Genomic DNA, 15,909 nt, shown 5'->3' with positions numbered 1-15,909 from the left:
TACTCAGTAGTGGGGTGCATTTTGCAGTAGCAGGTTAAAAGCATGATTTGTCAATATTTGGAAAATTAAAAAAAACACCATAATTGATTAAAATGCAAGAAAGAAAATGTTAATTTTTTATAGACTTCTTCAGAAAGAGTTCCACAAAGCATTAGATTAAGGACTAAGAAAATTAAGGAAATGTCAACCAACCAAGTTAAACAGCAGGTTTTTGGAAAAGCGAAAAAGCCAGCATCAGAGAATCTCTGTGGTGACAGGTAATTTGCAGTGTTGGAGTTAAAATTGCGGTGAATCAGTAGTGGTTAGTGTTCTCTGCATAACCTCAAAAAATAGTCAATAATGATGTTATTGGAAAGCCAGTTTAGTCAAGCTAGTTTATGAATGATGTGTTTATGATATGTGATCATCCTCAATGCAGTTTAAGGCTTTTGCAATTATGACTGTTCTAGATGGCACTTTACAGACTACCATACCCAGCTGTATGTTAAGTATTACATTTTATATGCTGACAGGACAGTTTTGAATTTAAGTCTTCAGTCTAAAAACACTACTAATAAATTTGTATTAAGTGGTCAATGCAATGTACAAATCTACATCTACGTGTAAACCATTCAAGTTAAAGACCTCTTAAGGAACTTTCCTGTACAAGATGCAGAATAATAAGTAAATAAATTCTTTTAGAATTACTGTATCTAAGGAAATTGTTGAGCAAAAACAGTTTGTTCAAAGTTTACTATATATTCTTAATATTTAACTTATCAGACTATGAGTAACTTGTTTCTTGTGTGACTGGTGATTCAAAAATTCTAGCTCTTGTTGACAGTAAAACCTCCCAAGCCTTGTTTATTAATTTGATTATGTATTTATGCAAACTCTGCACTTGCCATATAGCTTGATGTTCATTCCTTTTTGCTTTTATCTCACTTATGCATGGGCCCCCACCCATTTCAACCATTTTTGCTACCTTCAAAGAGCTAGGTGTTTTCTGTATCCAGATCTTCGCTAATCCATGTAATGTAATCTGCAAATTCTGTCAGATTACATGTTGGCACAATAAGAGAATGTGTCTATCCCTGCATTGGGTTATTAATAGGCACTGCCATGATAAGTGAAATATACCAGATCAGACACAGAAGATATCTATAAATTGGCCTGAGTCAAAGAGTGTTGCTAAGAAATATTTCATATTTGTCAGTACTAGGGTAGGCAAATAGGGTTCTTAGTATACAGTGTCCCAGTTGATGGTTTCAGCAAATGCAAAGAATAGTCTATTAATATAGGGGAGTTGTGTATGCCTTCTAAGATGATACAAATGTGAGCCTTCAATGCCTGAGGTTATATAGTTCTGATTTATATCTGTAACAGCAAACAGGCAGAGATTTCATAATGATTTTTATAGCAACAGGGAATTCTAAAAAAGAACACATGCATCATCCTATACGTTGGCCGAAGTGGACAGTCCAAGGGCAGGTCTGGATTTCTCATACTTTAATTGTGAAGATTAGAAATCAGGACTATAATGAGTCCAGGGCAGTTTGGAGGTTTATTCTTGCTTCATATGTAAATCTAAACTTAGCCTAGAAATACAACAAATCTCAGGATGGGGTATAATTTTCTGCTTCTCTTCAACTGTGCCTTAAGCAAAGTGCTTGCTAAAAATTTATAACAATTTACTGGTAGAACAAATGGAGTTAAAGAAAGGGAGAGACAGAACGGTTCAAAAAGTAGTGAAGAATGGGAGAATAATATTAAGTTTGAAGGAAAATCAGTTCAGCTGTCATTTCTCATAATCAGTGTATTAAGTAGCTATGAAGTCTGGGCTGTACAGGACAGATTGTGCTTATTATTTTGCAAATGTATTTTTACTCCCTTGTAATCCCATCATTTAACTTAAATAATGGTTTTGCTTAGCCTGTGTTGGCATGAGTTGTGAAAATAGGCCAACTTAAATTAAAACATCATTTTCCATTCTGCCAACAAATTATATTTTTTGATATCTGAAGTTTTGTTCTAGCTGCATTATTGAACAAAAATGAAGGTGCAAATATTAGCAGTGTACATTTTAAAATCAATATATACAGTGTAGTGTTGTTTTCTGCATCAGAGATATAATTATAAAGCAAGTAATTCTAGGTGCATTCAGATGTAACTATGTTATTAAACGCTAACAATTTTCAATAATAGAGAAGTGGAGAGAGGCAGATAGATGGAGAGAGAGAAAGGAAGGGAGAGAAAAACACAGACAGAGTATCCTCATGCTTTCTGTATATTAAAGAATGTCATATTTATGAAAGCCATTCTCAGTTCTTCTGTCACGTCTACTTAGTGCTATATTCAGTCAAGGTAATAACAAGGCAATTGTTTTTTGAAATGCTGACTCTGTCTATTTACAATCTATAGCAGGCTGGCAAGGTATCAACCCATCTGATAAACTGTAGACTTATAATTCTACTCAGGCCTTCTTGCTATATCGAGTGGAAACAAATTACTTGAAAACAAAGCATGCCTTGTCCTTAATCAGAGATAGCTTCAGGACAGGTCTGAAATAACAAATGAGATAAACACACACATGGTAGACAAATAGAAGATTTAGATAATGCACTCTTAGCGAAATTTGCAATGTGCCACTTGGGAATATGTAGCTCCAAAACAATTTAGAATGAAAGTGAGGGAGTAAAATTAAGAAGGTAAATCAATAATTTTAGTCTGACATTTGTCTCAAAATATTTTTTACACAGTCTTAGAAGTAAAGTTTCATCAGAATAATTTTTATAGGGATAGTAATCATCTTTTTAAATGTCCAAAGTTAATGAACTTTTCTAACTGTAGGAAACCTGAAATGCTTATATGCTGTCGGTAGCCTTGTATTTCTGATAGGGTTACCCTTGGGAAATTGGTTTAAAAGGGTGGGTTAGAAAAAAAAACAATTAAAAAACTGAAATAGTTTTAAAACTAAACATCATAAGAACCTAATCTGAGACAGTATTACCAGGACTCATCCCTATATCTAGGCACAAGGATGATATTTGCTGCTCTACTCTAACCAAATATCATGAAGACATTCCTTATCAAATAGCCTGGCTAAGCCGGTTTTTCCATAACATATTATATTATTTTGTTATTTGACCTTATCCATATAACTCTTCACACATTAACTGGCTTGACACCTCACTGTAGATTGCTTGTCACCACTGCTTGCCTCATAGTCACCTGCTTCTGGTGCTGGCCTAACATTTTCTTAACCTTGGAGATGAAATTTTTCTAAACTCTTTACCCCGGTCTTTCTGTAAAACACATTTGTATGAAATATCACATTGAATTTAAAAATGACCCCTTTTTCTTGCATTCTAATCAGTTACAGCTGTTTTTATTCTATGAATATTAACAAGTCATGCTTTTAATCTACTACTATATTCTATCATTTCATGTTAACTTGTATGTATTCTTCAAAGTTTGTCTCTTTGCAATAATCTTCTTGTGGTAGCTAGAGCTCCTACCTCACAGTTCCAAATTCCTACGTTTAAATTCTGATTAATGCAAGTGACACACACACATTGAATATTTTCACATGTCTTATATGTGTTTCGCCCTATTTTCTACATTACTACTTCCAGGCTTTTCAGAAAGATTTGCATATTAAATTGATCAGTAAAACTAAATTAGCCTTAGGTAAATAAAAGTGACTGTGTACAGGAAGGTACTCAGTGATTCTACCTTGTGCAAAATTCAGGGATGGATAATGCATTGAACAAGCTTTTACCAGGATAGGCTCCTGCTTCCTGTTATACTATTTTGTAATAAGTGGATATAGAAAATGAAAGAACGCATGCTTGAATGAATGTGTATTACTTTATAGTAACCACAGGTTTAGAAGGGGTGCTTGTGTTTCACTAATGTGCTAAAAAAACAAAAGCAACAAAAAACATTGGATCATAGTGGTAAATATGATGTTGTTTATCTTTATTATCCAAACAGTACTGATAAATTAACACATGAGGGTCTAGTGAGAAAAAAGTCAAACTAATGAGAATTCAAGGTTCATTATGCAGAGGGACGCAGAATACGCTTAAACAAAGAGCACACTGGATTACAGAACTATGAGATGGTGTCCCACAGGGATAAGTACTAGGGCTACTGATACTTTTGGCATTAATATACCATACTATTTTTTTAAGCCTGCTTAATCCTCAGCAGGTTTGCATCCTCATTAAATATAATTAAGATAAAAATTGGTCAATCATGCAGACGACACAAAAATTGATGGAATGGCAGATAATTTAAAGACAGTGATTTCATTAGATAGAATTTGAATATGTACAGATATGTAGGAGATAAAGTTTAAAGTGATTACATATATAATTCTACACATATTTATTAAAATGAACAACTTTTTTAACAGGTTTGACCACCCTAACCCACTCTCACTCTCACCTCGGAGTACTGCACCCTCCACACATCCTTCTGCTGATACCAGCATAGGAAAAACATCCCCACCCATAATAACAACAGCGCAAGTGAGCAGAGAGCTGAGGAGACTTCGTGCCAGCAAAGCAGCGGGTCCAGATGGAGTATCGCCACGACTGCTGAAGGTCTGTGCATCGGAGCTGGGGGGTCCTCTACAGCGCATCTTCAACCTGAGCCTGGAACAGGGGAGAGTCCCGAGGCTTTGGAAAACATCTTGTATCACCCCAGTCCCAAAGGTATCACGTCCTAGTGAGCTGAATGACTTTCGGCCTGTTGCTCTGACATCACATGTGATGAAGACCATGGAGAGGCTGCTGCTTCACCACCTTAGGCCACAGGTTCAACACGCCCTTGACCCTCTGCAGTTTGCATATCAGGAGAAGGTGGGAGCGGAAGATGCCATCATCTATATGCTACACTGATCCCTCTCTCACTTGGACAGAGGCAGTGGTGCAGTAAGAATTATGTTTCTAGACTTCTCTAGCGCCTTCAACACAATCCAACCTCTGCTCCTTAGGGACAAGCTGACAGAGATGGGATTAGATTCATACCTAGTGGCATGGATCGTGGACTATCTTAAAGACAGACCTCAGTATGTGCGTCTTGGGAACTGCACGTCTGACATTGTGGTCAGCAACACAGGAGCGCCACAAGGGACTGTACTTTCTCCGGTCCTGTTCAGCCTATATACATCGGACTTCCAATACAACTCGGAGTCCTGCCATGTGCAAAAGTTCGCTGATGACACTGCTATCGTGGGCTGTATCAGGAATGGGCTGGAGGAGGAGTATAGGGACCTAATCAATGACTTTGTTAAATGGTCCGACTCAAACCACCTACACCTGAACACCAGCAAAACCAAGGAGCTGGTGGTGGATTTTAAGAGGCCCAGACCCCTCATAGACCCAGTGATCATCAAAGGTGACTGTGTGCAGATGGTGCAGACCTATAAATATCTGGGAGTGCAGCTGGATGATAAATTAGACTGGACTGCCAATACTGATGCGCTGTGCAAGAAAGGACAAAGCCGGTTATACTTCCTTAGAAGGCTGGCTTCCTTCAACATCTGCAATAAGATGCTGCAGATGTTCTATCAAACAGTTGTGGCGAGCGCCCTCTTCTACGCAGTGGTGTGCTGGGGAGGCAGCATTAAGAGGAAAGACGCCTCACGCCTGGACAAACTGGTGAGGAAGGCAGGCTCTATTGTTGGCATGGAGCTGGACAGTTTAACATCTGTGGCAGAGCGAAGGGCGCTCAGCAGGCTCCTATCAATTATGGAGAATCCACTGCATCCACTAAATAATGTCATCTCCAGACAGAAGAGCAGCTTCAGCGACAGACTGCTGTCACTGTCCTGCTCCACAGACAGATTGAGGAGATCGTTCCTCCCCCAAACTATGCGACTCTTTAATTCCACCAGGGGGGGTAAACGTTAATATTTAACATTATACATAGTTATTGTCTGTTTTTTTCACCTGTATTATTATCATTCTTTAATTTAATATTATTTATTGTATCAGTATGCTGCTGCTGAAGAATGTGAATTTCCCATCGGGATTAATAAAGTATCTATCTATCTATCTATCTATCTAAAAATACTACTTGTAGTTACGTAACAGGAGATATGAAACTTGAAAGTAAACCTTTTAAGAAGGTGTAAAAAACATTATTACCCAAGAATCTCATTCTCATTCTGGCTGTTAGGTTAATGCTTGGACAGCAAATCATTTGGGAACTTGTGGGCTGCATCTCTGCTATTCACAAATTATGTTGTTCACTGGGCCTAATCTAACTGTGATCTGTAGTGAGCACTGAACCTGTTTGCAACCAGGTGCACTAAAGAAGGGATAAGAATAAAAACATCTCAATCTTATGTAGTTGTCTCCTAGAAATTACTGACCGGCTTCCTGTACACTAAGGTGAGCCTTGGGATCTTGTTCATGAGTGAAAATAGGGAGAATTATGCAGTTCACCAAAGGATTGGTAAAGCAATAACAGTACTGGTAATGTTGTAATAATCCATCCATCCATCCATTTTCCAACCCGCTGAATCCGAACACAGGGTCACGGGGGTCTGCTGGAGCCAATCCCAGCCAACACTGGGCACAAGACAGGAATCAATCCTGGGCAGGGTGCCAACCCACCGCAGGACACACACAAACACACCCACACACACTAGGGCCAATTCAGAATCGCCAATCCACCTAACCTGCATGTCTTTGGACTGTGGGAGGAAACCGGAGCGGCGGGAGGAAACCCACGCAGACACGGGAAGAACATGCAAACTCCACGCAGGGTGGACCCGGGAAGCGAACCTGGGTCCCATAACTGCGCCACCGTGCCGCCCCATGTTGTAATAAACCTCAACCAAACTTCACAGCCATGCAAGTGTTTCCTGGAATTTTCTTGATGTTGAAGCCATTAATATAACAAAAGAAAAAAAAATGTAATCACTGTATACATGACTGTATTACTTATACTATAACTATTGTTACAATATACAATATCTAATTTCACCACTACATTTTATACAATAGTGCCAAAAAAATACAGTACAATTTACACAATAAATACATAACACATAAACCATCATCACGAAATATGTAATTCTACAGAATATGTACATGGTGAATATAGGCAAAGTACTTAGTTGCAAGATGGAAATGGCCTACTGAAAGAAAATCCACGCACAAATCTTGGACATGCTACATGGATTACATCTTTTACCTTTTAGTACCAAGGGATTCACTGGTAGGAGCCGGGAAGCAAGAAAGGCTGGTCTGCCTGCTCAGTATCATGAAAATGTGATACAGCAACTCAGTGACTACTTCAAACTGTACAGTACGTTTATTTTTTCTTTGATATTTGTTCTCCTTATGAATAGTTTGTTTTATATCTTAAGGAACAACAATTAATCCAAGTAAATGGCAGACTAGAAACACCAGGTTTGTTATTTTATGATGACACTGTCCCATTGGCTCATGGGACAGGTTTCTACCACTTAATTATGATCTCTCAAAACACATGCATGTCACTTCTGTTTGTGAATTAATCTTGTACCTAAAGTATGTAAAGTATGTTAGAAAAAGCAAGCTGTTTGTCTTTATCAATGTGTAATACATATGTGTGATGGAAAGTTATAATGGCGCACCGCCTATCATTTCTCACTGTGCCATTGTACTAATCTGAATACAGTGAATTTATTTTAATGCTTTACTCAAGATATTATAATGAACAATATACACATTTATAAATATAATGTGTACAGACATAAATTTTTTTCTTTGTAAAATTTTATTCACTGTATTTATGCTGAGAAAAATATAAACACAATACTAAACATTTTCAGTTGTAAACTATCAAATTATGCATTACATGGACTTAGGGTTATTTTCTTTTTATTTTTGCTTAAGAGTAACCTTACCGAGTGGATTTTAGTATGTCTGATGATACAGAAAAAAACAACCCAACTGTATCTGATACAGAATACCCATACTACACACAACACTGTTAATATCTAATTCTAGGTTGAAAACTTATTACCTAACTTCATATTATTTTCTTTCCTCTGACTGCCTTGGAACTTCAAATGTATGTTAGAGCTGAGATTTTTCTTCCCTTTTCTGTCTCTTGCTTTTATCACCTTCCACACTTATCTAACATTCTACGTTGCATCTGTTGTAACTTGTAGGACACTGTAAATTACTTTATAATACTAAAATTTTAAAAAAGTATTTCTTACTTTGGCTTTAGGTGGTGCTCGAACCGTCCAAATACAATCAATAGCTTGTCCGGGTTTGACTTTGTCATCATGCTCCACTTGACTTGAGCGAATGATTCCATCAGGTCCAGAAAGTTCAAACTGACAATCTAACAAGTAAGATATAACCAGCCATCAGAAATAGCATATATGACAGCTAGTTAAAAAAAAAAAAAAAGAAAGAATATTTAAACAACAGACCTGGAATAGGGTTTAAAATTCCACCCAAATAAATTACATCTGGATCTGTCAAGAAAGAGAGAAAGAGGTATTTTATGGTAGAACATCAGATTGGGATACTATAGAATTTGTATTATTCAATTTCACAGCTTAATGTTAAGAGTATCACTTAATCACTGATGGCTGATCAAGTCAACATTTTCTGTGTGGAATTAACACTTCCAAAATATTTTATAAAATTGCAGTGCTACATTTAGCTGCTCTTTTACATAGACTTTAAGGAGATAAACAAATTAAAATGTTTCATCATTTGTTCCCAAATAGCTTTTAACTATTTTGGGTATTCACATCTCGTAAACAGCTATGCATGATATCCTGTTACTTATGGTTCAAACATAACACAAGACAAGAAAATTTTAAAACTGGAGCTATTATCTTGTCACAAACATTAAATATAGCAAGAGAATATTTCAAAAATCTGTAGCATAATGTATTCTACATTTGAAGTTCCATGGTATACATTCATTTGTCTGCTATGGGCTTGTGCCCTTCCTGGGATTTGTTCCTGCCTGGTGCCCTGTGTTGGCTGGGATTGGCTCCAGCAGACCCCTGTGACCCTGTGTTAGGATATAGCGGGTTGGATAATGACTGACTGACATTCATTTGTTATGGGAAACTGTGTTCTAAAGTGAGGCATTTTTTATAAATTTACTACTACTGTGCCTGTTCTAGTAGTGTAAAATTGTGTCTATACGGTGTTGGTTTAAACAAGTAAAAAAACTGATATTGAAAGTTCCACTGAAGATTTTAGTTCAGAAAACATACCTTCCTCATGTATGAAGCATGTTTATGACACCAAAAGGAAACTGATATTAATATATTTTATCATAGATTCACTGCACTATTTTACCTGTGGTATCGATATGTATCTACAGTGGTGTGAAAAACTATTTGCCCCCTTCCTGATTTCTTATTCTTTTGCATGTTTGTCACACAAAATGTTTCTGATCATCAAACACATTTAACCATTAGTCAAATATAACACAAGTAAACACAAAATGCAGTTTGTAAATGGTGGTTTTTATTATTTAGGGAGAAAAAAAAATCCAAACCTACATGGCCCTGTGTGAAAAAGTAATTGCCCCCTGAACCTAATAACTGGTTGGGCCACCCTTAGCAGCAATAACTGCAATCAAGCGTTTGCGATAACTTGCAATGAGTCTTTTACAGCGCTCTGGAGGAATTTTGGCCCACTCATCTTTGCAAAATTGTTGTAATTCAGCTTTATTTGAGGGTTTTCTGGCATGAACCGCCTTTTTAAGGTCATGCCATAGCATCTCAATTGGATTCAGGTCAGGACTTTGACTAGGCCACTCCAAAGTCTTCATTTTGTTTTTCTTCAGCCATTCAGAGGTGGATTTGCTGGTGTGTTTTGGGTCATTGTCCTGTTGCAGCACCCAAGATCGCTTCAGCTTGAGTTGACGAACAGATGGCCGGACATTCTCCTTCAGGATTTTTTGGTAGACAGTAGAATTCATGGTTCCATCTATCACAGCAAGCCTTCCAGGTCCTGAAGCAGCAAAACAACCCCAGACCATCACACTACCACCACCATATTTTACTGTTGGTATGATGTTCTTTTTCTGAAATGCTGTGTTCCTTTTACGCCAGATGTAACGGGACATTTGCCTTCCAAAAAGTTCAACTTTTGTCTCATCAGTCCACAAGGTATTTTCCCAATAGTCTTGGCAATCATTGAGATGTTTCTTAGCAAAATTGAGACGAGCCCTAATGTTCTTTTTGCTTAACAGTGGTTTGCGTCTTGGACATCTGCCATGCAGGCCGTTTTTGCCCAGTCTCTTTCTTATGGTGGAGTCGTGAACACTGACCTTAATTGAGGCAAGTGAGGCCTGAAGTTCTTTAGAAGTTGTCCTGGGGTCTTTTGTGACCTCTCGGATGAGTCGTCTCTGCGCTCTTGGGGTAATTTTGGTCGGCCGGCCACTCCTGGGAAGGTTCACCACTGTTCCATGTTTTTGCCATTTGTGGATAATGGCTCTCACTGTGGTTCGCTGGAGTCCCAAAGCTTTAGAAATGGCTTTATAACCTTTACCAGACTGATAGATCTCAATTACTTCTGTTCTCATTTGTTCCTGAAGTTCTTTGGATCTTGGCATGATGTCTAGCTTTTGAGGTGCTTTTGGTCTACTTCTCTGTGTCAGGCAGCTCCTATTTAAGTGATTTCTTGATTGAAACAGGTGTGGCAGTAATCAGGCCTGGGGGTGGCTACGGAAATTGAACTCAGGTGTGATACACCACAGTTAGGTTATTTTTTAACAAGGGGGCAATTACTTTTTCACACAGGGCCATGTAGGTTTGGATTTTTTTTCTCCCTAAATAATAAAAACCATCATTTAAAAACTGCATTTTGTGTTTACTTGTGTTATATTTGACTAATGGTTAAATGTGTTTGATGATCAGAAACATTTTGTGTGACAAACATGCAAAAGAATAAGAAATCAGGAAGGGGGCAAATAGTTTTTCACACCACTGTATTCACCTGCCTCTTCACAGAGACCGATATAGGTAAAGTTTTCACATAAATAAGGCGGCAGAATTGCACAAAACAACACATCTGTCTAAAGCTTATTAGCATGACTTTTTACAAAATGCTTCAAAAATACATATTTGGGATGTGATAATAAAATGAAAAAAAAAAAATCAAGTTTTTACAGTTTTCTTTTTACAGTAAACACAGTATCCTGAAGTTGTGGCTGCTTGTAAAGCTTAAGTATTATGTGACAAACTCAATTGTAGACCTACAGAAACCTGATGTACAGTTAGGTCCATAAATATTTGGACAGAGACAACTTTTTTCTAATTTTGGTTCTGTACATTACCACAATGAATTTTAAATGAAACAACTCAGATGCAGTTGAAGTGCAGACTTTCAGCTTTAATTCAGGGTGGTGAACAAAACGATTGCATAAAAATGTGAGGCAACTAAAGCATTTTTTTTAACATAATCCCTTCATTTCAGGGGCTCAAAAGTAATTGGCCAAATTAAATAACTGGAAATAAAATGTTTATTTCTAATACTTGGTTGAAAACCCTTTGCTGGCAATGACAGCCTGAAGTCTTGAACTCATGGACATCACCAGATGCTGGGTTTCCTCCTTTTTAATGCTCTGCCAGGCCTTTACTGCAGCGGCTTTCAGTTGCTGTTTGTTTGTGGGCCTTTCTGTCTGAAGTTTAGTCTTCAACAAGTGAAATGCATGCTCAATTGGATTAAGATCAGGTGACTGACTTGGCCATTCAAGAATTTTCCACTTCTTTGCTTTAATAAACACCTGGGTTGCTTTTGCTGTATGTTTTGGGTCATTGTCCATCTGTATCGTGAAACGCCGCCCAATCAATTTGACTGCATTTAGCTGGATTTGAGCAGACAATATGTCTCTGAACACCTCAGAATTCATTCGACTGCTTCTGTCCTGTGTCACATCATCAATAAACATTAGTGTCCCAGTGCCACTGGCAGCCATGCACGCCCAAGCCATCACACTGCCTCCACCGTGTTTTACAGATGATGTGGTATGCTTTGGATAATGAGCTGTTCCACGCCTTCTCCATACTTTTTTCTTGCCATCATTCTGGTAGAGGTTGATCTTGGTTTCATCTGTCCAAAGAATGTTTTTCCAGAACTGTGCTGGCTTTTTTAGATGTTCTTTAGCAAAGTCCAATCTAGCTTCTATTCTTGAGGCTTATGAGTGGCTGGCACCTTGCAGTGCACCCTCTGTATTTACTTTCATGCAGTCTTCTCTTTATGGTAGACTTGGATATCGATACGCCTACCCCCTGGAGAGTGTTGTTCACTTGGTTGGCTGTTGTGAAGGGGTTTCTCTTCACCATGGAAATGATTCTGCGATCATCCACCACTGTTGTCTTCCGTGGACGTCCAGGTCTTTTTGCGTTGCTGAGTTCACCAGTGCTTGCTTTCTTTCTCAGGATGTACCAAACTGTAGATTTTGCCACTCGTAATATTGTAGCAATTTCTCGGATGGGTTTTTTCTGTTTTCTCAGCTTAAGGATGGCTTCTTTCACCACCATGGAGAGCTCCTTTGACCGCATGTTGTCTGTTCACAGCAAAATCTTCCACATGCAAGCACCACACCTCAAATCAACTCCAGGCCTTTTATCTGCTTAATTGATAATGACATAACGACGGGCTTGCCCACACCTGCCCGTGAAATAGCCTTTTAGTCAATTGTCCTATTACTTTTGAGCCCCTGAAATGAAGTGATTGTGTGAAAAAAATGCTTTAGTTGCCTCACATTTTTATGCAATCGTTTTGTTCACCCCACTGAATTAAAGCTGAAAGTCTGCAGTTCAACTGCATCTGAGTTGTTTCATTTCAAATTCATTGTGGTAATGTACTGAACCAAAATTAGAAAAAAGATGTCTCTGTCCAAATATTTATGGACCTAACTGTAAGACTTTGAGATGCTCATTGTTCCAAGGATGACAACTTGCAGCTTATTGGAAAATAAAGCTTACTGCCTTTTTCTGAAGCATCCAAATATTACTCAGGGGAATTCCTAGACTATATTTGAAAATGACATGGGGTGAAAAAGGACAAAAGCAACTGCAGCATTCACAAAACAAGCTATAGGTTGGCAGAGAAGGAAACATGAAATGACGTGGAATGCACAATCAGAATTCTTAAAAATGGTAGAATCTTATAAAAATTTTTCCTTGAAAATGACATGTATATACATTGATTTACAATATGTGTGCAATCCCAACACATAGATGCATAGTCATGCTTGGCTTGAAAATTCACGTATTTGCTAAATTTGAAGGCTTTTGTTTTCAAGTTTGAACCACCCCACAAATTCCATTCCAAAACACTGCTATTGTATGTTTATTTGCATACAGTGGTAAAAAATGTGTTCTTCATTGCCAGTTCCAACTTGAGCCCCATAAATCCATATAAACAAGCACGGTATTTTTATTATAATTTGTAAAAATGCTTCACTTAAGAATCTGAAAAATGCTTAAGTTACCAAATTCTATATCACTGAAGGAAACACAAAATTAATAACATTTTATACCTGGTACAAACACATATTTAACTCGAAATCCAAGGCCTTCAAGTTCCTCGTCACTTGTGAACTTAATCCACATGAATCTGCCAGTTGATCTCACTAAACCAGGACTTTTCTGTCCACAGAAGCGATCAATGAGTGGTGAAAAGCCAAAAGGACCATCACGAACTTCAAGGTGGTCAAAACGACATTCAAAAGAAGGTTCAATATAATAAGGTTCATCAAAGTTCAGCTCAATTCTTTGACGTGGTGCAGCTGTGTGGAAAAACAACAAATTAATATAGTTTGATTAGTTCTGTGTTCAAACAATTATACCACACTATAAATAAAATAATGATAATTTCTTTCACTGCTCTTTACATTGTGCTTTTTATCCACTTTATGGAGCTTCTTTTTCCTAGTTACCTTTGCAATAGTAGCATGTCATAAGTTTCCTTTATAGGAGTCCTGCATTTGTTCAAAGATTTTTACAAAGGGTTAAAGACATCCAGCAAACACATTTTTCAGGTGCATTATGGGTATAAGTTTGCTTACATGAAGAAGCCAAGTTTGTGTTTGTGTGTGTGCATGTGTAGAAGAGAGTGAGACAGCAGAAATAAGAGGAAGAATGCTTTGAGGTATTTGAGATAAAGAAAAGTGGAAAAAAACAGCTACCAAGCAGCCGGGAAACACCTAAAGGTAGCTCCATCGGTGCAGTGTCTGATTTTTATTTTGTTTATTTTATTCGATTTCTACCTAGGTCATTTCCTTTTTATGTGCATTTTGTATAAACACAAAAGCATTTTCAGACACTTTTCTCAGAACTGTTCTGGTTGTGAAAAGATTCCAGAAGGAGATCCTTTACATAGGCAACAAGGGGCACATTTTCTTGTAATTAAAATGCAAAAACACAACAAAACTGCTTCCAGAGAAGGACATTTTAAAACATCAGCTTGTCAAATGACATAAAATTTTGGAATACAAAAGAAACCAAAGTATCTGATATATGGATGATTCTGGATGACCTAGGACAACTGGCCACTTAATCGACTTTCTTTCTTCTTGAAAAATAAAATTTGTCATAACTACACCTGATTGATCTTGTTTTTTTTAAATTAAGGCATTATTTTTTAACTTTAAGTAAATTCAATTTGAATAGCATATTTTGTTGCAAATACTTTGTATTTGAAGCTCTCAACATTTATACTACACTTCTGATAGTGTGGTAACTGGAAACCAGCTAATTAGATCTTTTTGCACACTTTCATCTTATACTCTGTTTATACTTTTATGTACTGGTATCAGCATTGCTCTCTACAAAGTACTACTTATTTCTGATCTGAAAAGCCTGGGAGAGGAAATGCATAGAAAGAACAGTTGTGATCAGAAGGTAACCTAAAACAAAGCTGCAGCAATTTTGGCATATTGTGATGACAACAACAATTACACAGAAATTAGATTGTTTTTTGTTTCAAACATAGTGAACAGTCATCCATTGCGATGCATATGTTAAATAATATTTAAGAAACATTAGATATTTATGCAATTAGAAAAAAAACCATCTAACACTAAAAATAACATGGAAGGAATTTTGCGAAAGTATGAGCAAGCGCCATGGTAATTTTTCATTCTGTGGAATCCTCTTCAGAAATTAAAGATAAAAATCTAAAAAATATAATATCGTACTTTTGTAAAATCATTGTAAATTGTTACACCTCTTCAAATGTTGAGTTTCAACTGCTTATCCACACCAATTGCTAACTGCCTGTTACAGTACCTACAAATTGCTTTACTGTGAATGATGGTTTAATCAAAAATCAGATATGAAAGCACACTCAGCATACTGAGATAATATGCATTATATTTTAATAATGACAAAGACAGATGCTTCAATATTTCAGAGTGCAAAATACATTTGCAAAACAGGTATTGATAGAATCATTCTTCAACACATACACAAAATTAAAGTAGTTGATGAGAGGGTAAGTTATTGTCCTATTTCCTCCATAGGTGATTTTAAAACACTTTTACAAGTACAAAAATGTAGTTCATCCATTGTAATATCTCACTTAAATCTCTACTGGTATACAGCATGATTCATTAAAGTGATAAAATACACCAGTCTGCTTCCAAATACACACCTGGGTAATTTACTGTTTCAAAACGTCTCAGCAGTGTGTCCTTACATAAGGGGAAGAAATAATCCATGCTTTTGAAAAATATACAAACCCCACATTGAATGAGTCTTACAGCAATATAAACCACTATACATCAATAAATATATATCTATACATATTAATAAAAGGCAAAGCCCTCACTGACTCACTGACTGACTGACTGACTGACTGACTCATCACTAATTCTCGAACTTCCCGTGTAGGTGGAAGGCTGAAATTTGGCAGGCTCATTCCTTACAGCTTACTT

The 15,909-nt window shown here is 37.1% G+C and overlaps 1 protein-coding gene across 2 annotated transcripts in view; it reads right to left on the bottom strand.

Moving 5' to 3' along the window:
• The window catches only part of LOC114657760 (neuropilin and tolloid-like protein 2), a 133,186-nt gene that overhangs the window by 92,849 nt on the left and 24,428 nt on the right, over window positions 1-15,909 (bottom strand). For both annotated transcript variants that reach the window (XM_028809648.2, XM_051932025.1), the window contains exons 4-6: window positions 13,513-13,761; window positions 8,426-8,470; window positions 8,207-8,334 (exon numbers count right to left, since the gene is read on the bottom strand). In XM_028809648.2, the coding sequence (XP_028665481.1) occupies window positions 8,207-8,334; window positions 8,426-8,470; window positions 13,513-13,761 (422 nt within the window). The remainder of the gene's footprint in view (window positions 1-8,206; window positions 8,335-8,425; window positions 8,471-13,512; window positions 13,762-15,909) is intronic.

Source organism: Erpetoichthys calabaricus, chromosome 9, assembly GCF_900747795.2.
Source record: "Erpetoichthys calabaricus chromosome 9, fErpCal1.3, whole genome shotgun sequence".
NCBI classification, from domain to species: domain Eukaryota; kingdom Metazoa; phylum Chordata; class Cladistia; order Polypteriformes; family Polypteridae; genus Erpetoichthys; species Erpetoichthys calabaricus.
The sequence above is the reverse complement of the archived record's forward strand: the minus strand, read 5'-3'. Positions and strand labels throughout refer to the sequence as shown.